Genomic DNA, 24,656 nt, shown 5'->3' with positions numbered 1-24,656 from the left:
TCATGGGTGATCATACACTGGAACATCGCCCAGAGGAGGTGTGGAGTTCCCCTCACTGGCGATACTCTAGAAACATCTTCTGCAATGCTGCGAAAGTGCTCTGGGACAATCCTGCTTGGGCAGGGAGGTGGGAGCACAGGACTCACCGCGCTCCCTTCCACCCGGACCCATCCCGCCATTCTCCTCGGCCCTGCCCGCGGGGCGCCGGGGCCCGGCTACCCTGGGGCCACCTCCGGCTTCCCCTGGGCTCCCCCCGGTTCCCGCCAGATCCTTTCTGGTTCCGCTTGGCTCACCTCGGGGTTCTCCCCGGTTCTCCCCGGTTCCCCCCGGACTTCCCCAGTTTCCCCCGGTTGTGCCGGGCTCACCCCGGGCCCGCCCCACCGCCATGGCAACGCCCCGCCCACCTGCCCCGGTTTGAATGAACTTGTGTTCCCGCTCTTTTCGCCACGCAGCGTCTCCGCCAATGAAAACTCGCTCCCCTGCTCTTGCCCCGCCCCCTATGCCGTCAGAGGTCTCGTTGCCCAATCCGCCGGCTTGCACTGCGGCGCTTTGACCAATCAGAGCATGCCGTACCTCCCCGCCTCTCGCCCTGTTCCTCCAAGTTCCGTTGATCAGACGGACAGAGCGATTGGCCAATGAGAGAGCGGAAACAGCTCCGACTCGCCCAATGGCGGCCGTCGCGGGCGTGGAAGTCAGCCAATAGGGCGGCGGGGGCGGGGCGGCGCGGCGCTCGAGCGGGCGGCTGGGCCCGGCGGAGGTGAGCGGGGGGCGGCGGGGCCGGGCGGGCCGTTCTGGGCCGGGATCGGGCCGGGGTCCCGGCACAGCTCCATCCCCCGGGGCCGAGTTCCCCAGCACGGCTCGTTTTCCCCGAGCGCTCGGGGTGCCTGCGGCTGCTGGAGCGGGGGGATATCCCTCTCTCGTGCCCTTTTAGTGACGGGCTCTGTGAAAGGGACAGCGGAGAATCCCCGCCCGTGGAGCGGGTGTTCCGTTCGGGCCATGTTTTGTTTTGGTGTTGTTAATTTGGTGTTAAAGCGGGTGCGGCAGGAGTCTGCGGAGCGGGGCCGGGTGCCCTCCGCAAGGGGAGGCGGCTGCCTGAGCCCTCGGCCCGCGGGGGCGAGCCTGGGGCTGCCGGCCGGGCTCGGGCCTCGGCAGCGCCCGGGGCTCCTCGCTGGGGCACGGGCAGGCCCGTTGTGGGGACTCTCCCTTCACGGGGCTGCCTGGCTGGAGGAAGGCCTGACTGGATAATCCTTTGGGCCAGATTCCAAGATTTAACCGTGAAAATGCCATTATTAACGTTTTTATAAATCTCACAGGCAATGGAGCATGTTGCCCGGGGAGGTTGTGGATGTCCCAACCCTGGAAGTGCTCCAGGCCAGGCTGGATAAGGCCTGGTGGGAGGTGTCCCTGCCCTTGGCAGGGGCGTTTGGGACTGTGTCTTTAACCCCTTAACATCATGATTCCATGTGGTGAAAATAAAGGGTTTTTTATGGTTTTGGGTGGCAATTCTATCATGAACATAGCACTAAAGATGCAGTACTTCATGGTTGAATATTACCATATCCTGGCCATGCAGCTGTTCTAGTGGGGGGTGGTAATGTCTATTTTTTGGCCTAGGCTGAATTGATAATCAGGACAAGAATGATAAAATTCTTAAGTTAGACTTTCTTAAAATACCTGTGTAAATATTTGAGCCTTATCACATCTTTTATTAGTTCTTGTATACATTTTCTAGCTGCTTTTTGTACACAGCTAGCATTTGTTCTCTTTATGCAGCCCTTGCTGGGTAAGTTTTAGCAGCTTGGTAAAACTGGTGTTTGTGCTTTGGGCTCTAAACAGTGCTAAAGTCTGCAATTCCCAAGGCTTTTCAAGTTTATGATTGCATAAGTACTTTTTGGAGAATGTGAATGATTTCCAGCAGCTTGCAGAATTTAGTCTAATCACCTCTTCCAATAAAGGACTTGTGAGATTTTGGTGAATCTGTTCATTCAATTGATGAGATAATCTTGAATTTTTTTGTGTTGTAAGAGCAGTGTGACCTAAGTGCTCTTAATTTGGTGGCCGACAGCAGCATGAGAATTAATAATGCACAAAATGCACTCTGTTTTTCTTCAAACCCTAAGGTAGTACTCCTATTCTGGACGTAACCTGAAATCCATGTGCCAAAGATGTAGAAGGGCAGCTACCCTTAATATATTTGCAGTTTTACTGCAAATTTCATGTTTATCCAGTCTTGGGCTGAATACGATCCACAAATGCTGCAGATAACTTGGTACCAGTAATGTCTCAGTCATGTGTTCTGCTGTCAGGCCCTTTCTGGTTTTGCCTGGTGTTGGTAAACACCTGAAAGGCTATTCAGTAACTGTGGGTAAGGGTCACAGTGATCTGTTACAATAAGGCAATTTTATCTGAAGAAGCTTGGATGTCAGTCAAGAGAGCAGTGCAGCAAAGGACTGTCCTAGAGCTTGTTCCTGGCTGTGTCTGTGGGTGCTTGTGCAGTGCTGCTTACCTGGGAGAGTCTCAGATATTTCCAACTGTTCTTCAAGATCCACATGAATTTACTCAGCAAGTAAATGATGGCAGCAAGAAAACATTAACTTTCCATACTCATCCAAGTGCTTATTTAAGTTGATTTTGCAATGTGCCTTTGGTGCTAGCTGCTGTTGAGCCAAAGACTTTGAGCCCAGGACTCTGGGAAGGTGCTCCCAGCTCACATATGAGTATTGACTTGTGGTTTAGCTCTGCTGCAAAGGACACATTTTCTCTTGACTCTGAATTCTAAAAACTTTTTTAGTCACCGAGTGCTATACCTGGTTCTTGCTACCATCAGGCTACAAGTAGAGTACACTTATAAGTAAATACGAGTTTTCTTCAACTCCTTGCAGAAATGGCTCAAGAAGAGATGGAAGTTGATCTCCACCCAGTGGCTGGTTACTCAGTGGAGACCCTGCAGACGCTTGCCCCGGAGCCCTCTGGTCACACAGCGCTCTCCTCCCACATTGCTGTGCTCGGGGAAGGAGGAGGCAGCGCCGCAGCCCTCCCTGCTGACGATGCTGTTGTTTCACCCAGCGCTGGTGCAGAGCCTGAGCTGCAGACGGGTCCTGCCATGGCCCCCAGCGGGCAGCAGAGGCTGCAGGGGCCGTTTGAGCAGCACCAGCCCCTGCCTGTGCCACAGCTCACACAGCGCCCAGCAGTGAGGAGAGCTCGCAGGCAGCAGAGACTTGGCGGCTCCCAGAGGACAATCAGTGCCAGGTAAAGCAGAAATGAAAGTGGGTCTGAGCTGCCCTCCGATCAAGTCCAGCATCAGTTCAAAACTTCCTTGCTTCCTCTCTTACAGAGCCCAGCCCAAGTGTGTGGCTAGGGCCAAATCCAGTGTACCACTGTACCTAACTTACCTTTTAAGTTCAGTAATAGCACAGCAACTTTTAGTCTCTTCTGGCAGGTTCTTTGCCCTTGTTAAGTGAATCCCCCTGTTTCATGTGTTGGCAGGGGTGATGTTGACCTCTGAGCCCTTCTACATTTTGAATTTTGCTTGCAGAGGTTCTGCTGCTGCTGTTCCCTCTGTGCAGCCAGATTCCTGTCCACGATTCCTGCAGCAGTACTGATTCTCAGCAGTTCCAGCCAGCATTTAGCTCCGTGGAGCTTCTGCTCTGGTTTGCATTTCACCTTTGATTTGGGGTCTGCCTGATTACATTTGCTGGTGATGGTTGCTGCAGAAACTTTCACAAACATACAAACTGATATTTTTCTGTAGGACTTTGTTGTCGGTGGTTTGGTTTCGCTTTGGTTTTTGTTTTTTGGTTTTTCTTTTTTTTTACTTTCAGACAAAATAAAAATCCTCTCTATTTAATACCATTTGGATCGGTTTAAAGGGGGATGAGTGGGGATGCTCTGCAGCCAGAAAGAAATCCAAATTTCTAGTTTATTTGTTTTTCACTCATCATTCTAGGTTCTGTACATGCCAAGGGTGAAATTATAATTAACTGGAGCATTGCTTTTAAATTCAGCAAGACCAAGAGCTCCTCTCCTCCCAGTTGATTAAACACAACTGTATTGTTTGCCCTTAGATTGCCTTTGAAGGTCACTGTAGTTGTGAGGGCTGGAAGGCAACCTGAGAAACTCCTTTGAATCTGAAGGATAATTGAGATGATAGCTGAATTGATGGGGGGAGAGGGGAGGATGTTTCTGTCTAGGGGTGAAGTTCCAGTAGAAAAGCAGAGGGAAAGTAGAAAGGCTAAGCACAAAGTAGTCAATGGAATGAAGCTCTGATCCAAGTGGTATGCATTTCCCAGTACCAGTTCCTCCAGGAATCAGGGCTGAATTAGGGTTGGAGATACAGATTAGGAGTTTCCTTAGGCTTATTAGTGAATGACACTCTCTGTTTTTCTCCTCTCCAACCCCACCATCCCCTTCTCCCCCGAAAGAAAGCAATATCATTGTTGTAATGAGAAGATTTTCTTTGAACTGAGCAAAATGGATTGTTGCTGATCGCTCACAATGTGGTCTATCCTATGTGCTTGCCCCCCTACCAGAGAAGCCCTGCCTTGATAACAGTGACACCTTCCTGCTGCAGTCAAAGCCTGGGAACTTTCCTGCAAACATTCATGGGGAAACATGGCGAGTCTTTAGCTTACCTGAAATGACTGTGGCTTTTGTTTCTTGCTTTTCTGGACTCAGGGCACCATTGGACCATTACTTTCAACTCAGTAGGACCCAAGAGCCATCTGCAGGACCAGTTCCACACCCGGAGTTCCCCCGCATTGTGAGGGACACCCAGGCACAGCACCCAGCCGAGACAATAGAAGTGAGTGACACTGACAGCAGCACTTCTGAGGAGGAGGAGGAAGAGGAGGAAGCAGTGGAGACAGCAGCACCACTGTTACCATCAGCCCAGGAGACTCCTCCAGCAGCGAGCTCAGGAGGTTTGTGCTGTTTTGGAGCTGTGTAGAGACTGATTTCAGACACTTTTCTTGCTGTTTGAAAACTCAGCAGGGAAATCCTCTCGAGCCTCTCAACAGACGGTGCTCAGAGATTTTTGTGCCCACAGCTGACAGGAGCAGGCTGCTGCCACACGGCTTCCTGGCAAGCAGCTCCTGACAGCAGCAGCAGCAATGGGTGATTGCTACCATAATGTTAAATACAATCTTTTTGTGTTTGCAGACTGCTGCTTATTCTGAAAGTTTCCAAGATTATTTGCAACTTAAATTTAGAGATTATTGCTTGCCATGCTTCCACTCCCATGTATTATTAAGGAGTGCTGTTGAAGACATCAGGTCACAGCTTGGACATCAGCAAGTGTTTTCAGAGAAGGATCTGATTCAGTATTTTTTAATTATTTGAGATTTCAGTCTGCTTCAGTTGATTTTTCATTCTTTTGTGACAGTTAGCTGAGGAGATGGAGGTACTTTTATTTTTCTTTCTCTTTCCTCATTTCTTTTTGTCTCACAATTCTTTATCTAAACTCGTGTTCACAGGCTGACACACACTTCGGTGACATTTTTTGTGATTAACATGCACAGTTTATGTAAGAGTGACAAATAGTTAACTTGCTAGTCACGGTTATTGATGCCCAGAGAATACAAGAACAAGGATATCTTTTTACTTCAGTCCCTAAGGAATGTCCTTATGATTGACTCTCTGCCCTCAGTTTTGGTTTTGATTGGCCAGCCCACCTCATTACCTTCTTTAAAAGGGGACATCTATGAGGTATCTTTTGCACAGATCCATTCTGCTTGCTCTGGGCTAGTTTTACACATGACAGGAGCTCAAGCTGTTAAGTGCTGTATATTATTGTGTGAACAATATGTTCTCTGCTGGATTTTCTGGAATTCCCTTGTTGCTTATATAAGCCAGTGGCTCCTCTTACAGCCCAGAATCACAGAGGCTGAAAACTTTATTGACATTAGCCAGGGTTAGGTGATACTTCCACTGGACGGAGAATATCTGCCTTGATTACTAAATGTGATTAATGACTCTTCTTTTGTCAGGAGCTAGAGGGAAGGCAGTGATTTCTGCTCCTTTTTTACTGTGCTAGTGGTGGTGATCTCCACATAGCAATTCAGTGTGCCCATGCCTCAACAGATGGGCTGACAGAGGCCCACCACAAAAACATGGGGAGAATACCAGCAGAATTGGTAGTGCAGACAATTACCAGCTGGAAAAGTGCTGAAGTCAGAGTGAATGGACAGGCAGCATACGGGAAGTGCTTTCTTGGCACATGAAATATGCATGCTTAGATCCCTTGGCAAAGCAACTTCTGATATTGGTGGCTGTCTTTCTCAGGGCATAATGATGCAGGAATATAATCTTACATCAGCCTAATTATAGACCAGGTCCGTTTGTTTTGTTCTGATCAGAAAATTCTGATAACAATTGCTGTCCTTAAAAGACCTCTCCTTTTTTGCTGAAATTCTGTTGCTTTTCATAAAAGAAAACATAAATTTTTTCAGCACTACTGATCATGTATAGAAGGCCTTATACACAGAATATGTCCAGGGCACTGATCTGAACCTTTGTAAGTAACCTGTGCTGTGTCACTACTTAATCTGTGCCCTGATGATTTCAGATCAAAGCCGGAAAACTCCTTTTCACCCCATTATGAATCAGGTTATTTAAGCAATGCTTTCTTTAGTTTCCAGTCAGGTTCAAGCAGAGCCACCTCAAGCTTTGTCTCAAGCTTCTGCAGTACACGAAAGTCATGAAGATGAGCCTGAAGTCCAGCAACAGCAAGTAAGGTGAACTAAATGCTTTTGGAGACAGATTATATATGATAAATGCTGCATTTTTTGAAACAGTTGTGTTGTATTTTTAATCCTAGACAACTCCACTAGAGAAACTGGAGCCATCAGTTCCTGTTGCACCTCTGGATGAGGAGGAAGGAGATACCTGTGCCATCTGCTTTGAGCAGTGGACCAATGCTGGGGAGCACCGTCTGTCTGCACTGCGCTGTGGGCACCTCTTTGGCTACACCTGCATTGACAGGTGGCTCAAGGGACAGGCAGGGAAGTGCCCTCAGGTAAAAAGGCTTTTATGTGCACTGGAAAGCACTTAAAGCACTTTATGTGTGTATCTAACTTGTGCCTCAGATGTGATCACTGTAAGTGTTACAGCTGGTTGCTGCATGAAGCTGCTGTCAGAAGTAACAAACCCCACCATTACTTTGATGTTATTAGGTCAGTAACAACTAGCAGTACTTTAAAGGATGGGTTATGACTTGGATCTTTTCCCTGAAGTAGAGCATTTGTGAGTAGCAGATGTAAAGGTTTGAGAGTTCAAATGCTAAACTTGGAAATGGTTTAATGCCCCAGTCTGGTCCTGGAGAGAACCACCTGGAGTGGAAATGGCAGATGGATTCCTAGACACAATTAACTAAGCATAATGACTGTGTTATTGGACAGGAAATATGTCTGAGAACTGCTTTGGAATAGTTAGGGTTGGAAAGGACCCTAAAGATCATCTAATTCAGTTTTCAGTTGATTAATCTGTTTTGAGCTGCATCTGCTTTTGCAGCCTTTAAGAAGATCAGTTTGTTGAGGAAGCTGGCAGAGAGCAAACTGAGAACCAGGTTACATCTTCTAATATCCCTTTGCAAGTGGTAAATCAGTTTTTGAAGGGTTTCTTTCCATGGTAAATACTTATCTCCTTTGATGAGGTCTGCACTTCTACGTGATGTATTTCCATTCCTTACTCCTTTTTTCCATGAAGGAATGTTGACAAAAAATAGGTCAATGAGTACCTTGTAAATAGGATTCAGTTCTGGCACTTTCTGAGTCAGTGGCTGGAAGCCCAGGGTTCCTTTGGCTTTGTCATTTTGAGAGCTTCTGTATTCTTGCTTGACTTTGCAGGATTCCCTCCTCTTAACAAGAAACTTCCTGTTGACGTGTGCTGTGACTAAACCTAAAGAATCCCTGTTGCCATAGCAAAGGCCCAAAGTTGATTTTTCTTACCTCTGTCAATTCTGTGTAAGCTTTTCTTCCCCCACTTCAGGCCCAGACAGAATTCTGAGACCTGCCTGGCATATTTACTCTTTGGAATTTTGTGATTGCTTTCTTCTTGAACACTAACATCTCAAGGGTTGCTTGCTCCCTCTTTCTCTTCCAATGATACAAATACTAAAAAGTTCCTGGGAGAACTTGCTCTGGAGAGAACCTTGAAGCTAAATCATCTTTCCTTCATTTTCAGTCCCCATCCTTTGCAACTGGGCATTCTCTGGTTGAATGGCCCAGAGCTGCGGTGCATGGTCTGTATACTAAGTGGCTTGAGTGTGAGTTACTGTGAAATTGCAGCATTCCTGATCCTGCCAGTGGCAGCTGCTGGCTGCCAGGAAAACTGTCTTGGCCATTTACTGCAGTTTTTACAAAGGGAGAGATGTTTTCTGCTCTAAGACACTTGCTTGTGATAACTTTGTGCTCCTAAGTAATAGACAGGTCTGCATTTGAAGCATACACAGTAATTTAATGTTTAGCTGAGGTTACTTGATCTGAGTATTCACCTGCCTCTTTTCTTATCAACAAAGAATATTTGCAAAACAAACTTGGAAGAAATTATGGCGTCTGTAAGTTCTAACTTGCCTTCTTTTTAAGGTGAATATAATGTACTAAATGATTGCATAAGCTAGAGGCATGAAATTATTGAAATCTCTGACTCCCTGTGTGTCACTGAAGTCAGTGAGATGTCAGTGTTTCATACAACTCTGGAACACTTTTATGGATTGGGCCTGTACAATGTGATTAAAGGAATATAGTACAGAAATAAGAGTTGGGAGTATGCTCAGGGGTTCCTAAATCCTTGTCTGTTGGCCAAGCATCAAGTCTTGGTGTTTTCAGACCTGAGGTTGGGCTGGTGTTTTGTTCTAGATCTTCTTGTTTTCACTTCTTTGTCTGATTTGGGATTTTTTGTCCCTGGAACTTACCTGACCATGCTGCATTGCTGGTGCATTAGCAGAATCATTTAGTGCAAGCCAAGGAGATGGATTATTAAAGGTGCAGTAGGATATGCAACTTTAGTTGTAGCCCTGCTTAGAGCTCTGGTGTCTGTTGAGGGAGCACCTTGCAGACATACTTGTGGCATTGTTTTCCAGCAGAAAGCCCCTCCTTTCAGAACTAAATAAAACCATACCTAGGGACTCGTAGGGATGCATAGTTTGGATAGTTAAATTCCTGTAGGTGACCTGAGTTTGTGTTTGATTTCAGTGCAACAAGAAGGCCAAGCGCTCCGACATCGTGGTGCTGTACTACGCGCGCACGCTGAAGGCGCTGGACACCAGTGAGCAGGAGCGCATGAGAAGGTACGGAGTCTGCACCTAAAGGTACCTGCCACTGACAGCTGCACTCTCCTGCTACTCCATGCTTTCATTTCCTGCATGGTCTGAAGCAATTTGTGCATTCCCTTGGGGTTTTTCAGGAGTGTAGCTACTTTAAAGAACCAAGGCCTTGCTGCGTTGCACGTCTTAATTTTCTTTTGAAACAGAATTCTTGAGTTTGCATTTTGTGGCCCTGAAACAGCAAAAGCTGTCTTGTGCTATATCCTGAAATTTTGTCGTGGGTGAACATGCAAAGTTGATGCCAAAAAGCTGTATATTGCTAATTCATCATTAGATGGGAAAAGCAAGGCATGATTAGGAGTGCAAGGAGGGTGAATAGCTGACCTTTTCTGCCACCTTTTCTGTATGCATTAAACAGAGTAATACCTCATATGAATCACTTTCCATCTTGCTTTGTCAAACTCTTCATGTAGCTTAACTTGCAAAAGGTCAGCAAGCATTACTATGACTCCCACTTCCCTTTCCAACTTAAATGTAGACTTTGTATTGAAAAAGGGAAAAGCAGGTGTGAAAATGGGGACTCATTTCTTTTCAGTAAGATGCTGTCACAGATACTATTCTGAAATGAAAATGCTGCAGATATCTGAGTTCTTCTGAGTCTTGTCTTGAATAGAATTTAATTGGGGTTTCTTCACTTGTCTACAACTATACCGCTGTTCTTTCAAGCCAGTCTTTCAACAGAAACCTCACTATCCTGGTAATTATAGATCAGAAATGATTGAGGAGTAACAGTCAGGAAGAGAAGAATCTCTCTTCTCTCCAGATTGCCACAGCCTGATGGTTTTTGAAGTGTACCTTTAGAAGGGTGATGCTTCTTTCACTGGATTAACACAGAAAAATAAATGATATATATTATTTTTTCAAAAGCATGGAAGACAGTTGGGTGTATAAATCTTGTTATCTCGCATGAAGGGGTTGTTGCCTGACTTCTGTTTGTGTCTCAGAACCTCACTGCAGCAATTCCCCACATGCCCTGCTCCTCCTCTGCCTCCTGTTTTCGTTGTAAGGCAGGGAGCAGTGACTGTCTGTGGGTCCATGGAGCTGCTGGCAGTGGCTGCCTTCTGGCACACAGCCACGAGTGGAGCAGAGATGTGTGTGTGCATGCATTAGTCTTGTTTGCACGTAGTCTTAAATTAGGTATAAGATCATGGGGTTTGTTTGTCACATGCAAAAAACCCACTAGCCTTCAGGCTTTGAGTACTGACATAAAGAATGTTTTGTGATTGTTAATTAGGCATTTCACCTGTTTCTTCTGCAGGGAAAAAAATCATATGAAAAAGCTATAAGGAAATGACAGAATTCTGTGCTTTGGAACCTCTAAGGAAGTGACAGAATTTTGTGCTTTGGAACATGCAAGGCTAGGTCTGTGCGTTTGGAAAATACTTAGGCAAGCTAGAGCTCCCTGCACATGAATGACAGAAATAGCTGGAATATTGCAGCTTTTGACGTACAGAATGCAGTGGGTAACATAGACCAAGTGTACAGCTAATTTTAAGGAGTGTTGGTGTTTCTTTCCCCACTTTAGCTATTCCTTCATGTAAGCCTGTATGAAAGAGAAATAAATTCAAGTAGCCTAACCAAAATGCTGCTGCTAAATGGCGTGCATGCGCTTTTGGGCTCAAGGTGAGGTAGTAAGTGTGTCTTCTTTATGGGCATTCACAGAGAATTTATGTGTATCATTTCTTCTGGTACAGATATATTTTCCTAAAATACAAGATTAGCTACTGGTAGTAGAGACAAGCTTGAAGATCTTGCTGTTGTATAGTTATGCTATGATGTGCTGTGTTACTGACACAGTGTATTACATGGACATAATGGTATAGGATTTGCTTAAGTGTTTCTGTAGGGGGAAGAAAATTGATTTCTCTTCCACTCTCCTCTGGTAAATTAGTCCTTTTGGAGAGGATGAGGAGAAAGCTGTTGGAACAATACTTGGAGTGAGTCATTCAGAACAATTACATAACTGAATATCTCAAGGTGAATGTGTTGGGTTAGTGCTGTACCAGGTTTTCTGTGACTGTGGATTTGCCTGAACAGGACTTATGGTGGGATGAAGTCAGAGGGCAGGAGCTGACAGCCCAGAAAAGTATCCAAGATAATACCCAGGCCTAAGGATTGCTTTCCTCTCCTTCCTGCAGCTCTTTAGAAAAGGAGCAAATGTTGCGGAGGCAGGCGGAGCTGGAATCTGCACAGAGCCGTCTGCAGCTCCAGGTGCTCACAGATGAATGCAGCAAACTCCGCAAGCAAGTTCAGGTGAGTCTCAAATACAAATACACAGAGTGTTTCTTCCTCTTCAGCCTGCCTTTTCCATCTTCCCTTAGAGGTGAGATGACAGGATTCCAGTTTTCGTAATCATCAAGATTTAGTGAACTCAATTGGTGAATCATCCCAAGCTGGTAAAGACATCCTGGGCTGGAATATTCATGTGTGCTACAAAAACTGACTTTTTCTTGTGCTTTTAAGACTTAATTGAACTTGCAGCACAGCACTAGAGTTGTTTGGCTGCTGCTGTTGCAGGTTTCCCCTCAGGTTTTGTGGTGCCTGGAGAGGCATGGTAATAAAGAACCAGACTTAGTCTCCTTGTCTTTTGTGTAGTTGCATCAAAATAAGCTTTGGAAATCTCTGTAGTAAACCTGCAATGCAACTTATTATCACCAGTTATTCAAGAGTCTTTGAGAAGCAGTTTGTGAAGAGGCATGGCTACTTGCAAAATCAAAAGAAAACAAAAATACCCTAGAGGTTTGGGGTTTTTTGAAGGTTAGTCAACATTTCAGTGTAACACCTTCTGGTGCCCTTGGACCTGGCCTGTCAAATAGGGGGGGCTGTACATGGCCTGAGCAGCTGCTGAGAGGCGCCTCTTAGGGCACAAATAATGGACTGTAAATTATGGGTTGTTGAATGACTGCTTCCTTCTGGCTTATGCAACACTGAGACATTTTGTAACCCATCCTAGCTGCTTTTTCAGGATTCCTATAAGTTATCGACTCTGCCAGTGCTTCAAACTGTGAATTAGCTGGTGCATTTCACCAGTGCTAGGTTTTCCAAGAGTCTGTTTCATTGCCAGTTTGCTACCTTTTGTTGAATGAGGCAGATGATATCCTCTCACTCTCTAGCAGCCTGGTTATTTTTAGGCTTTTCTTTATTCCTGGAATTTTTTTTATAGCCTTGGCTATTCATATCTGTACATTGAACAACATCCTCTTTGCTGAAGTCTTCCTGTGTGACATAAGATAAGGCTTTATAAGTTCTCTACATTCCTGCATGAAGCCATATGCTCATCATCACTAATGAAAAAACTAGTCCAGTTCAAACTTTGGCTTAAGAAAAATGCAAATAAGATAAAATTGCAGGTCCATAATGTTTTCCTGCAATTCATTTAGTCTTAAATGATGGAGTATCCAGTCTAACTGAATTGAAGTCACATGTTACAAAGATTAAGTACCCTGTGTTCTTTAAGCTCTGTTTCAGTATTTATTACTGCATTCATCATTGTACTGTAGTTGTTAATGCAAATGCTGGAAGCAATTTCAAGGTGCTTGTTTATACTGTGAATAAACTGGAAGTAAAACAATATACTGGGGAGCAAAAAAGTCAGCAGGAAGTCCACAGAAGTCTTTAATTTGTTTGATTGCATTTTGAGCAGATGCCTAATGAGCTCCTTGTTTTATGAGAAGTCATAGAGTAAAGTAACTCCTTGCACAGAAGTATTTAGATTGGGAGGTTTCTAGCTGAGCCCTGCTTGGGTGATTGCAGTGTAGGGTTGGGCTGTTCAGGGGTTTTTGTTGCTAATGCACTTGAGCTGTGCCAAGCAGCAGTCATGGCACTAGCTATGACCTTTTTTTAGGTTTGTATGCATTTTTCTGTGCTCTTACCCATTAAGAGTCTTGTTCATTGTACTTTGTTATTGAAGTATGTAATGTTATTGAGACTAGGAAATTGATGGTTTTTAAGTCTTTAGCTATATGAAAATACATGAGGAAGTGAACTTGAAGATGAGGGGAGCTCTGGAAGAAAGCCCTCAGGAGTGGGGGCTGTGCTGAATTGTGTCCTGCCCACCACACAGAGGTTCAGGCTTGTGTTTTGGAACCAATGCTGCTGACACCTTACTTTTACCTAATGTTTTTCCTCTGGGAGCAGAAAGAACTTGGGAATTAAATGTGACCTACTGCAGTACTCCTGAATCTGACAGCATTTTCAGTAAAAGTAGCTAATGATAAGTAAACCATCTCTGCCTTCTAGTATTAATATCACTGATCAGCTGGGGTAGGAGATCTGATTTTTGCACATGGGAAGCAGTAGCTCTCTTTGGGTATGGAGCAGGAAAAGGAGGACTGGCAGGGAAATTACAGGAGACTGCATGCTGCTGTGGAGAAGAAAGCAAATGTAATTGTGACCCTTGCAGAGATCAATTTACGTTTCTTGATATAATGGAAAATGTTTTTTTAAATTTTCGGAGCATTAAAAAAAATTGAATGGCAAAATAGCAATAAAAATTTGTGCATTCAATACCTCTAGAAAAAAAATAGGCTAATTGTTTTATTGAATAAAAATTGTTCATCTTTGTGATCTCTGTGTTCACCTCCAGTTGATGTCTGGGGAAGTGGAAGCTGGTATTTCATTGCTGTTGTTTATAGTGAAGCCAGTTAGAAATGCTCCACGTCCTTTAGACTGAATTTGAACCCAAACCCCAAGGTGGGAGGTGGAATGTCTGCAGTGCTGCACCACAGCTTGAGATTGTCCTGTCCTGTGTTTCTCTGTTAAAGGCAGGGCTGGGGCTGACAGCGCCAGGTGGCAGCTGTGGCTTCTCTAAGAGCTCTGTGGGAAACAGCCAGAGAGTGACAGTCATTGATACTTGCCTTTGTCTTGAAAGCTTCATATCAGCTATTGGGACTGTAACCTAATAACTCAAAACTGTTCTGAATTTATTGTAGCTGCTGGTTTTCCTTTCCTACTCATTGTGCTCTTCTCCTTCTCCTGTATGCTCCTCAAGAAGACTTTTGCTCTATAGCCCATTCTTTCCCCCTGGTGTGACTGTGTTCATTCATCACTGCAAAGGCGAGCTGAAATCTAGAGGCAGTCATAGCATGTGCAGAGAGAGGAGTCTGCTCTCAAGGCCATTAGTTGACACCAGGCATCAGGAAAACTCTGCAAAGCATCTTAAAGGAAAGTATAGGCTTTTACATAATGAACAGAATGTTCTTTTGAGCACAATTAGTGGAATTTGTCTGCAGCAGAGCATTTTTAATCACCTTGCTAATGTGCCTCCAGTAAGACTTCCTGGTTCTGCTGGGTTTGTCCAGTGTGTTTAAATATAAACATTGTATTAATAATCCTTGTGATTTTAATTGGCTGGTTTCCTTTTTAATAACTTGTGTGAAAGTTGAATGTTGAGTGCAGGTGACAAGGAGAGTTTTGTAAGGTCCCCAGAGCAACAGATCATTTTAATCTCTTCTGATCCCCAGTGGCTGTGGTCTCCACCCCTCACCTTTTAGAAATACTAAATTTATTAAATTTTTTATTAAAAATTGCTTTCTTCTAAGTTACCTGTGTTTTGACTGACTGCTTACTCTAAGCTTGAAGCTACAGCTTTCATCATAAGTATCCTGACAACCCTCACACCCCTTCTTCTTGCCCAGGTTGTCTTGTCTTTTCTTGCTCTAATAATCTGGAGTCTCCAGCTTCCTTTTCTTTCTTTTTTTTCCTTACATTTTTATATTCCCTTGGGACATTTGCAATGTGCTTGATGCCAAAGAGATCAGACCTCTGTAAAGTATCAGAACTGCTCTCCTCTTGAGCAGCTTCCAAAAGCTATAGGTCTTGATAACTATTAATGTAGAGCTTGAACTTTGATCTTGCCTTTTTGAAAATTGCTGCCTTTGCTTCAATGCAGGTTAAGTGGTGGTGGCTGGTTCACTATTGAGGCTGACTTGCAATTACTGATATATTCATAATATCATTCTTGTGACCCTTAATTGTTTAAAGATTACATAGTGTTTGAAGCAGAACCTGCGTTGCTCAGACAACAGAAAGCAAGTAGCAATTTTCCTCCAGTTTGCCATCCCTCTTAAATATCCCTGAGATTCTGTATTGTCTGGATTTGACCTTGGATTACATGATGGTCAAAATACTTTTTGGGAAGGGACACTTCTAGTTAACTCACAATATGCTGATGCCACTACCTTGATTCCCACCTCACCCCCGATGATCTCAGCAGAAAAAGGAATTCAAGGAATACCTTGTTCTTCACAGAAGCTGTTCTTGGCCATGCCTTTGCTGGATATTCTTGAGCATTCATCAGTTGAGGTGGAGGAAAAGAGGGGAGGAGGTGGTAGAAGAGCTGGAGCTCTTGAGAGTTGTGTTCTTCCTGGAATTTGCTGCACAGGGTTTACAAGAACAGGGTCATTGTCATTAAATAGACTGACTTGTTTCCTGCAACGCCCTTTGTGTTGAATCTTGGGCTTTTATTTTTTTATGGGGTATTCTGGAAATTCTGGAAAATGGTTTTAATTGACTTTCTCTTGTGGTTTAGGGGCTCATAATACTTGGCAGTTCATTCCCTTCTAAACAGCATTGATCTGGTAATAGTTGTTACTGGCTTTTATGTGTTGCCCAAGAGTCTTCTCTTTCACAGGGTGTAATATATACAATAACAGACTTTGAATACATTTTGCCAGTATTTACACAGCATTTGAATACATCTGTTGTTCACTGTCGTAGGCTATGAACTTAGAAATATAGTACTTCAGGAATAGCATGGAAATGGGACTATATTTCCCTTTTTTATCTGAGAACAAGTACAGTTGGAGCACCTGAAGTAGAGAGCACAGAAGGTGACACTGCTGGTGATGCATTAAAGCTCTTTGGGTTCTTTCTTTGCAGGAGCTGAAGGCTCTGGTGGCCCAGTACAACATGAACACTTCTCAGCAGCCCGGCAGCTCCCGCCCCTGCCTCGCAGGCAGCCTCCCCTCCAGCCAAAGCCAGCGCAAATACCACTTGGAAAAGGTGTTCTTGGTGTCTCAGGCTGGCAACTGCAGAGTGATGGCATACTGTGACTCACTGGGCTGTCTCGTGGTATCACAGCCTTCTCCACAGTCTACTTTTATTCCTGGTAATTAAGCAAGTCAACATTTGGAGGTTCAGAAGTACAAGTTACTGTCATTTCTGCTTTGTCCCTGCTCCCTGCTTTTCTGCTTGGCCTTTGCCTGTGCCTTGTAGACTGAGAATACCTGTAAGACTCCCCATACTTCATCTGGCCCCTGCACTGGTAGCCTCTACCTGGCAAAGGAGCTTGTTTCCCTGGCACTTCTATGGCAGAGTCCTAGCAGAGGGTCTGCAGCTCTCCTGCTGGAATGCCACATCCACAGGAAGGTAAAAGATGTGTCCTGTAATCCTTGCAAAGGTGGACCTTCTGAAAGAAGGGGCCAGGCAGTGGGGCTACAGAGATTCTTCCAGTGGTTAAGTGAGAAACACTGCTTCCCAATCTATAGGTGGATTGATGCACATACAGCTGATTAGTCAGCATTCTTAAAAAACAAACAAACAAACAAAAACCTCAACCAAAAGCAAACTCCTTTTAATATGAATGCCTGAATGCTGTTCCCTAATGAGGAAATAGGAAGCCAAGAAGTCACGGGCAGCCCTGATTTTGTCTCACTGTTATGTCCAGGGGCCAGTGACCTGACATCTGGACCAGTGCCAGTGGCTGTTTCAGTGCAATGCATGTGGCATTAGGAGTCTGAGAGCGCTTATTTGCCAAATACTTTCTGACTGATGAGAGTTACTCTATTTGGTTAATGGGTTTGAGGTTAATGTACCTTATCTAGGCATAACAAAGTGCTTTTCTGCATTTACCTGGTCTCATTTTTCTGGCATTTGTAGCCAGGACCGAATCTCTGAATGGAGGCTTTGTGGTGACTCTTGTAGCACACAGGTTAAGTTCACCTGTACCCATTCTTTGCTGTGATGCTTGTTCTCTTAAATAACCATGTAATCCTGCTCTTTGTGGTTTTATCTGTGCAAGAGTGTCTTTGAAGAAGCTGGCTAAAGAGCAGCAGGGCTTGTAACAAGAATTGTAGCACTGGTACTGAGTTTGCTGTTGCTGACTGGGATCCCTAAGGATTTAGCTTTGTTGCCATTTGAATTAAAGAATGATTTGTGGCAGTTCTTACCCAGAAGAGCAAATAACTTAAGTGTTCATCCCACCACAGGCTTCAATACAGACTTTGTAGTTCTGGCATAGAATAGCCAATTCTATGCATATGCTGCTTCTCAATAATCTGCTTTACCCTTCTTCTGTGGCAGGTTGTGGTGTTAAGATGATGAGCTTGTCCAACCTGAAGAGCAGCCAGTACATCCCCATCCACAGCAAACAGATCCGGGGCCTGGCTTTTGGCACTCGAGCCGATGGTTTGCTGCTCTCTGCTGCCCTGGACAACACTCTCAAACTCACCAGGTGAGCCCTGCCTGTCCCTGCAGAGTTTGGCTGTGTGCAAGAGGTTGGGTTGGATTTTGTTCTGTCTTGCAGCACTTGCTATTCTGCTTTCTGAAAGACACTGCAAAGATGAGATCAGGTCTGCATATTCTTCCTGCATGTGGGAACTAACAGGGGAGGACTTACTGATGCTTTTGCATCTTTAAGGTGGAGGTGTCATGGAGCTACCTCTCTCTGATTATTTTCCCATGGAAAACAAGTAATTCAGCACAGATCAGCCAGCTGTATGGAGAATAAATAAGATATATAGACATGACGTTTACTGTCCATTTGGTTTTCTGTTTCTGCAGGGAAATGTGAAGCCTGAGAGCTTGTACAGCATAAAGCAGAAATAAGGGGTGGTTAGGCTGGGCTTCTCCTTCCCTGCACTGATGTCGACTTTACTGATTTTAAACTTCTTGCAGATCATGGAATTCATCTGGGATATGAAATGCATAAACAGCATTGTTGAGCATGTGTTAGAGGCTCTCTAGAGCTAGCAGAGACATAAAGCAGCAGGTTGGAGACTAATTATGCAGAGACTGAGGGGAAAATGTGTCCAGTCCTGTTAGAATTTACAGCTTATGAGTGTGTTTTTTTGCTTCTCTGCTGCTCTTCAGTCTTAATCTTACAGTGCTTCAAAACTTTATTGGCTGATTGATTCTTATTGAGTTATATTAGCATCTCTGTGCAATCTGTCTGTCAGTATTGGGTTAGGCAGGATGTATCTGGTTTTTGACTAATTAGTCTCAATTCTTTCCCACAAGTGAAGCCATGAACAGAACTTAATCCTGCAACAGAAATGTACAGAATGTTTCTTTCCTGTAACCATGTTGAAACGTTTGCTAGACTAGTTAAAAGTAAACAAGACTAGTTAAAAGTAAACAAAACTGACTCTGATGCTCAAGTGAAAGTGTCTGTCAGATTTCTAACTGATTGGGATGATAATTCTTTTCATGGTTTAATCTGAAGAGTTAGCAGACACTGCAACAAGGAGCCAGACACTTCCATATCTGCCTCTCACTGCCTGGTTGGCCACATCAGAGCTTGTGATCCTCTTGCTTTTGTGCTTGATCCCAGAATATCTTGGAGTTAGGTGTTGACTTCAGCAGCATCTTCATACCTTTTCAGTCTCCCTCTGAAAGAATAGTCCTTTGGCAATCTTTCTTCTCTAGTTACTAATTCGTAGTCATCCTCCCCAAAAGAATTATCCAAGATGCTTTTATGTCTCCTGCTCTGGCTTGCAGTTGTTTAAAATAGCACTGTTGAGTTTGTTTGGTTTTGTTTGGTTTTTTTTCATCCTGTTGTTTTGACCCAGTCACTGCTCTGGTATCAAACTCCCTGTTTCCCCAGCTAGATCTTTGTAGTTGTTCTCCTTACACTTACCTGGGAGTAATTACTTGTTTCTCTGGAGTCCTGAGCATGATCACCTTCCCCAGGGAGAAGCACATGTGTTACAAAGGACATCCGGAGTTACTTTGATATGTGCAGTCTTCTGTGCTGTTCTCAGGGTGCAAATGCATGTTGACAATGCTGCACTTTGCAAATACATCCTGATCTGATACTTCATCTGCTATTCTGGGTTGTGCCCCTCTGTGGACTTCCTTCTTCTTTAGAAACTTGATTTGTAGAAGGAATAATTAATACTGTAAATGTACATTCAACTGTCCTTAGCCACTCACTGTCTCACTCTTGCTTAAACTGGATTCTTTTGAGGCATAAATACTGTTCCTCTTGTGTAAAAAGAGAGGAAATAATTAATGGAAGATGTAATCTGAAGAGATGAGCCCTGTGATCTCAGGAATATGTGGTATTACGGGGCTACACCAGCATTGCTTCTCCTAATTGTTTCCAGAAAAGTAACTTAGCTTTCTCTTGCCAGTAAGGCAGCTGAGACCCTGCTGTGAGATTTCCTCTCCCAGTCTCCAAAGATCAAACTGGAAAAAGAAGCATTGGCCTGGAAGAATTATAAATCACTTGACAATATCCAAGGGATTATTCTGTTTGGGTTTTTAGATTCATGTCTGGAGTAAAGGAGGAGTCAATTGAGAACTCAGTCTAAAGAGAGATGCTTTTGTCTGAAGACTTTAAAAAGCTAGATTAGCTTATTTTAATTATGCAGTTTTCTCATCAGTAGACACTTATGCAACTGGCCATCACTTTGCTTTTCTTCTACAGCTTGGCAACAAACACTGTGGTGCAGACATACAATGCTGGCCGTCCTGTCTGGAGCTGCTGCTGGTGTCTTGATGATACAAATTATGTCTATGCTGGATTGGTCAATGGTTCTATCATGATTTATGATCTGAGAGACACAAACTCTCATGTCCAAGAACTGGTCCCTCAGAAGTCGAGGTATGGCAGAAGGATTTATCATTCTTCTCAACTAATAAACATCAAGTTAAACACAAGTTTTTCCATAAATCACACAATTACAATAGTTTAAATTGTATTATGTGAATCTCTTGTTCAAAAATTCACATTTAGCACAAATGTGAGAAGTCTCTCATAAGGTTGTATGGTGTTTATATATGACTTATGCAGGTGCCAAGCACTTGTGCTCATTTTAAGGCACACAAAGGTCAGAAATAGACCCACTGGTGCAGTATAAACAGAAGAGCTGAATTTGTTTTGGAGCCGGGTTTAGTATTTAATTATGAAAGGACAAATTGCAAAGAGATGTGAAATTTTGATGCTTCTGTTTCTTATACTCTGGGAATCAAACACTGATTTGCACTCATCTGATCTATGCTGTCTGCTGCTTCTGTAAAACATAATGCTCAGTAATTAAGCTGGATTTAATTTATATTGACACATCCACTGGCACTCCTTGCTTGAAGGACCATCTCACAGCCTGCATAGGCCCTTTCTTTGCCATGCATTTAGAGAACTGGAGCTCTGCAGCAGCGAGCAGGGCACCAGTAGAGCTGCAGCTGACAGCTCTGACTCTTGCCAATGACCCTTCCAGGTGCCCCATGGTGTCACTGTCCTACCTGCCCCGGATGGCCTCAGCCTCGCTGCCTTATGGTGGGCTATTGGCTGGGACCTTGGAAGGAGCCTGCTTTTGGGAGCAGAAAGCTGGGAACTCCTACCGGCCTCACCACCTGACCCTGGAACCTGGGGGCTGCATCGATCTCCAGACAGAGATCAACACACGGCACTGCCTGGCCACCTACAGGCCTGGTAAGTACTGGGATGTCTCCAGGCTCTGACCACTGCTCCTCACTGCTTCTCACTGCTCTGGGCTGAGCTCAGCAACAGCCTTGGTGCTGTGGGCACAGCAGAAACACAGCACCTGCTCTTACTAGAGCCATGAGCATCTGCACATTGAGAAAAACTGGGGATGAGCAAAAGGGGGCAGGTGCAGGCTGGTGCTGCTTGTATTCCTACAGATAAAGCCTATCCGTGAGTACATTTTTCAAAAGTTACCTTTTTATTTCTACTGCACAGGTAAAAATAACCCATGTATGCGTTGTGTGATGATGGAACTGACTTGCAGCCCGCTGACAGAGGGCTCAGAAGATGTGGTGTGTTCTTCTAACCCGGTTCAGACTTTCAGTGCTGGTCCCACTTGCAAGTTGCTGACCAAAAATGCCATTTTTCAGAGCCCAGAGGATGATGGGAGTGTCTTTGTGTGTGCTGGTGATGAGGCATCCAATTCTGCTCTGGTACGTCTTGCTCCTTTCAGTGTGGTGTAGGGGTTTATTGGAGTTCTTAGGAGAGAAGCCTTATCAGTCACAGCATCAGTGTGATTTGGTGGGAATTGTCATGCACATTACCCTGCACTGGTTGGTCTGTTGTAGTGCTGTGGCAGATGTAACTTCCTGATGGGGTGGGACTCCCAGTCTTAGGCAAGGCTTGTGTTCCCCATCCATCAAAGGCCATGTAGGCAGTGAGCCCCTGTTGTCCCCCAGGGGAATGGGGTTGGGCACAGTGGCACAACAGGGCCCTGTGAGTGGTGTAGCAGACTCACTGGGATAGTTAGTGTGGTAAGTGCTGTGGGGAAAGGATGCAAGCTTTTTAGGGATGATGGGGAAGAGGACACGGGTTGCCTTTTGTATGAAAAAGTAGCCCAAATGCAGAAGATGGACAGCAGGCTGTGTGAGAGCTCATGAGTGGGGTCAGAGAGGGTGGTCAGGGTGGCATTGTGCTGCAAGTCTGTTAAAGACCAAGTGAGGTGTGGAAGTAGAGAAAGGATCCTATGCGTAAATTGAGGGAATCTTTTCTGGAGAGAGGAAGGTCTGTTCTGGGTAGGAGGGGAGAGTCCTGCAGTCCTTGACCTTGTCTGTCCCTCCCACAGCTCTGGGATGCTGGAAGTGGTTCCTTGCTGCAGAAGCTGCCAGCTGACCTGCCTGTGCTGGATATCTGCCCCTTGGAATTGAACCAAAGCCACCTCTTGGCTACTCTGACAGAGAAGATGGTGAATATCTATAAATGGCAGTGAGCTGTCCTTACACTCGCCACAGACTGTTCAAATATGCTGCTGATAACCCTACACGAGTGTTCAGTCCTGCACTTGCTGCTTACAGGAGACAGGATCCATTACAGCACCTTTCTGGCAGTGGGGAGGAACTGGGATGTGCTAGTGCCCAGAGCAATTCCTTTCTTCTTCTGTATTCCTCTTTAGGCCTGCCCTTATTTTTTCTTTTGTCAATTTTTTTAGTCAAACTCCACAAGCTGCCTCAGCACAGCAATAGTTCCTGGAGTGTCTCCAGTGTGCTATTGCACTTTTTTGCCCGCTGTGGATGCAGCACAGGGACTTTCAAATCTCTGCTACAAATGAATAAAATAAGAGGAGCTTGAAGACCTGAGACTCTCACTGCACTTTCTTGTGGAAGCTTGCCGTGATTGCTGGGTGGTGAAAAGGCATCTTGTAGCATTGCTGATACACAGTGTGAAAGCAAGTTCACTGCCATGGGGAGCACACTCCCAGTGTTCTGTTGAAGGTCAGTTGGCAGTTATTCCCTAGCAAGGATGGATCCTGGTTTGAGGCCATGGAGAGAACAGGCTTAAAAAATCTACAGAGAACCTTTTTCCTTTGTGTTTTTTTTTTTCCATGAGCATATAATTTGCACTGTAATTCCTTAATTCTCTGCCTTCTTTCCCTTCTCTCTTTCCTGCTTTACCTGCAAGCAAACTTGGACAGTTTGGTTGTGGAAAATTAAAATAGTACTGGAGAAGTACAGGTAAAGAAGAGGGAGATGATTCTTGTACTGTTGGCTGCTGCAGTCCTCAGTGTTCTTTCTTAAAGCCAGGAATGTAGTGAAACAGCCAGTACATTGGAAAAGAATGCTGGCTGCTTCTGTTGTTTGAGAGTAGGAGAGCTGGATTTTTTCTGTTTTGAGGAACCAGTGGAAGCTCAGGGATTTCATCAGCTTGTTTTTACTGACCTTTTGTCTTCCTTAAATGACAGTTTACAGCTCCACAACTGGTCACAGAGAGTTTCCAGTTGTGTTTGTGTGAATGTGCTGCAGCTACTGGTTTGTTTAAAGGCGAGCCTGTGGGGTGGGATCACAGCTGGGGATGTGTGGGCAGGTGCTGTCCTAGCACCTTACTGTAAATACTCATCTCCAGGTCAGACCATGGAGGGGGACTTCAGTTCCACTTTATATGTAACACAGTCAAACTTACAAGGATGTTGGAAGCTGCAGGACAAGTTCCCTGTGCTGGAAGGTTGTCCCTTGGCACACCTCTGTCTCTGGATGTGGTGCGCAGCAGCTGTCCCATTCAGATTGAGTGTGCCACCACTTCAGCTGCCAGGATAATTTTATTTGCTGAAGGCTTGGGCTTGCATGATGTGATCCTGTTTGTCTTAAAAGGGACTGAGAAGATCTCAACTTAACTTTATATTTTTCTGTATAGTATTTTGTTCCTATATTTTTATACTGTAAAAATAAAGTGTTTATTATTATCAAATATAACTGGTGCTGCTGTACTTTGAAAATAGGTCTCTGACATTCACTGAATGTCTTATGAATATTACCAAGGGTTTCCTTATGCAGGTGAGATTTCTCTTGCTTTGTATTATTTCCAGGTCAGACTGAGCTTCAGGCTGAAATAATGAAGGTATTTAGTGAATGAGTCCTCACTGAACCATCCTGATCCAGCCAGGTGAGGGGAAAGAAAAGGGTTGAGCAAGGTCAGGCTACAAACAGGGAACGTCTTTTAAATGAAAATGACTCACAGATATGAGAATTTTTGGCATTTTAACAATGATCAGGAACTAAGGGTTGGTAGAATGATATTGTGAGAAGGTCTCTGGTAACAGCTAAACCAGAAGGAGCAGGATGCTCTCTGCCATATTAGTACAATGAGCTTCTTGTTCTCAGCTATTCTCAGGCATCATTTATGTTCTGTCAACTCCAACCCCATCTTGCCACAAGAAATCTGGAAAGTTTTAAACATATACAGGAAAAAGAATGAAAATTTTTTGATTTTCTAGGTAGTCCTATGATTTTTGATTTTCTAACACTTGTTTTCTACTTTATATCACCATACAGGACTAAGAGATACAAACTTAAATGCTGTTAAAATAATGGAAGATGACACTTTCACATTCTCGGTTTTCGAACCTAGAGTGTCAGAAAATGTTCAAAGTGAGGAAACCTTGTAAAACTGTCCTACTCCCAAGTTTGCAGCAGGCTACAGGAAAGCACACCTAACGTGTGCAGAAAGCCATCAGCACTGAGTGCTGATAAAAGGTCAAATATGTTAATTAAATATTTGCTCATCTCTGTCTGGAGTCAAAGGGGCAGATTTGGGATGGAAGGATGAAAGAAATCAGTGTCTCTGCATTGTGCAAGGCAGCTGTCATGAGAGGCTGAGCTGCTTTGCTGGTGTTTCAGGCACGAAGCCACTATGTGGCTA

General features: G+C 44.4%; 1 protein-coding gene across 1 annotated transcript; it reads left to right on the top strand.

The window, feature by feature from the left end:
• Positions 1-725: 725 nt before the first annotated feature.
• On the top strand, positions 726-23,656 carry RFWD3 (ring finger and WD repeat domain 3). Its single transcript, XM_030956321.1, has 13 exons — positions 726-757; positions 2,883-3,249; positions 4,675-4,919; positions 6,629-6,726; positions 6,815-7,012; positions 9,189-9,283; positions 11,458-11,572; positions 16,199-16,427; positions 17,621-17,771; positions 19,968-20,144; positions 20,758-20,972; positions 21,240-21,457; positions 22,090-23,656. The coding sequence occupies exons 2-13, from the start codon at positions 2,885-2,887 to the stop codon at positions 22,231-22,233; spliced, it is 2,250 nt and encodes a 749-aa protein (XP_030812181.1). The 5' UTR covers positions 726-757; positions 2,883-2,884; the 3' UTR covers positions 22,234-23,656.
• The last annotated feature ends 1,000 nt before the right edge of the window (positions 23,657-24,656 follow it).

The sequence above is a fragment of the Camarhynchus parvulus genome, chromosome 11, assembly GCF_901933205.1.
Source record: "Camarhynchus parvulus chromosome 11, STF_HiC, whole genome shotgun sequence".
Classification (NCBI taxonomy): domain Eukaryota; kingdom Metazoa; phylum Chordata; class Aves; order Passeriformes; family Thraupidae; genus Camarhynchus; species Camarhynchus parvulus.
The sequence above is the reverse complement of the archived record's forward strand: the minus strand, read 5'-3'. Positions and strand labels throughout refer to the sequence as shown.

Coding starts and splice junctions, on each gene's coding strand:
- RFWD3 (XM_030956321.1), top strand. CDS start 2,885: ATGGCTCAAGAAGAGATGGAAGTTGATCTCCACCCAGTGGCTGGTTAC. Junction 3,250..4,674: donor CAGAGGACAATCAGTGCCAG/GTAAAGCAGAAA, acceptor TTCTGGACTCAG/GGCACCATTGGACCATTACT. Junction 6,727..6,814: donor CTGAAGTCCAGCAACAGCAA/GTAAGGTGAACT, acceptor TTTTAATCCTAG/ACAACTCCACTAGAGAAACT.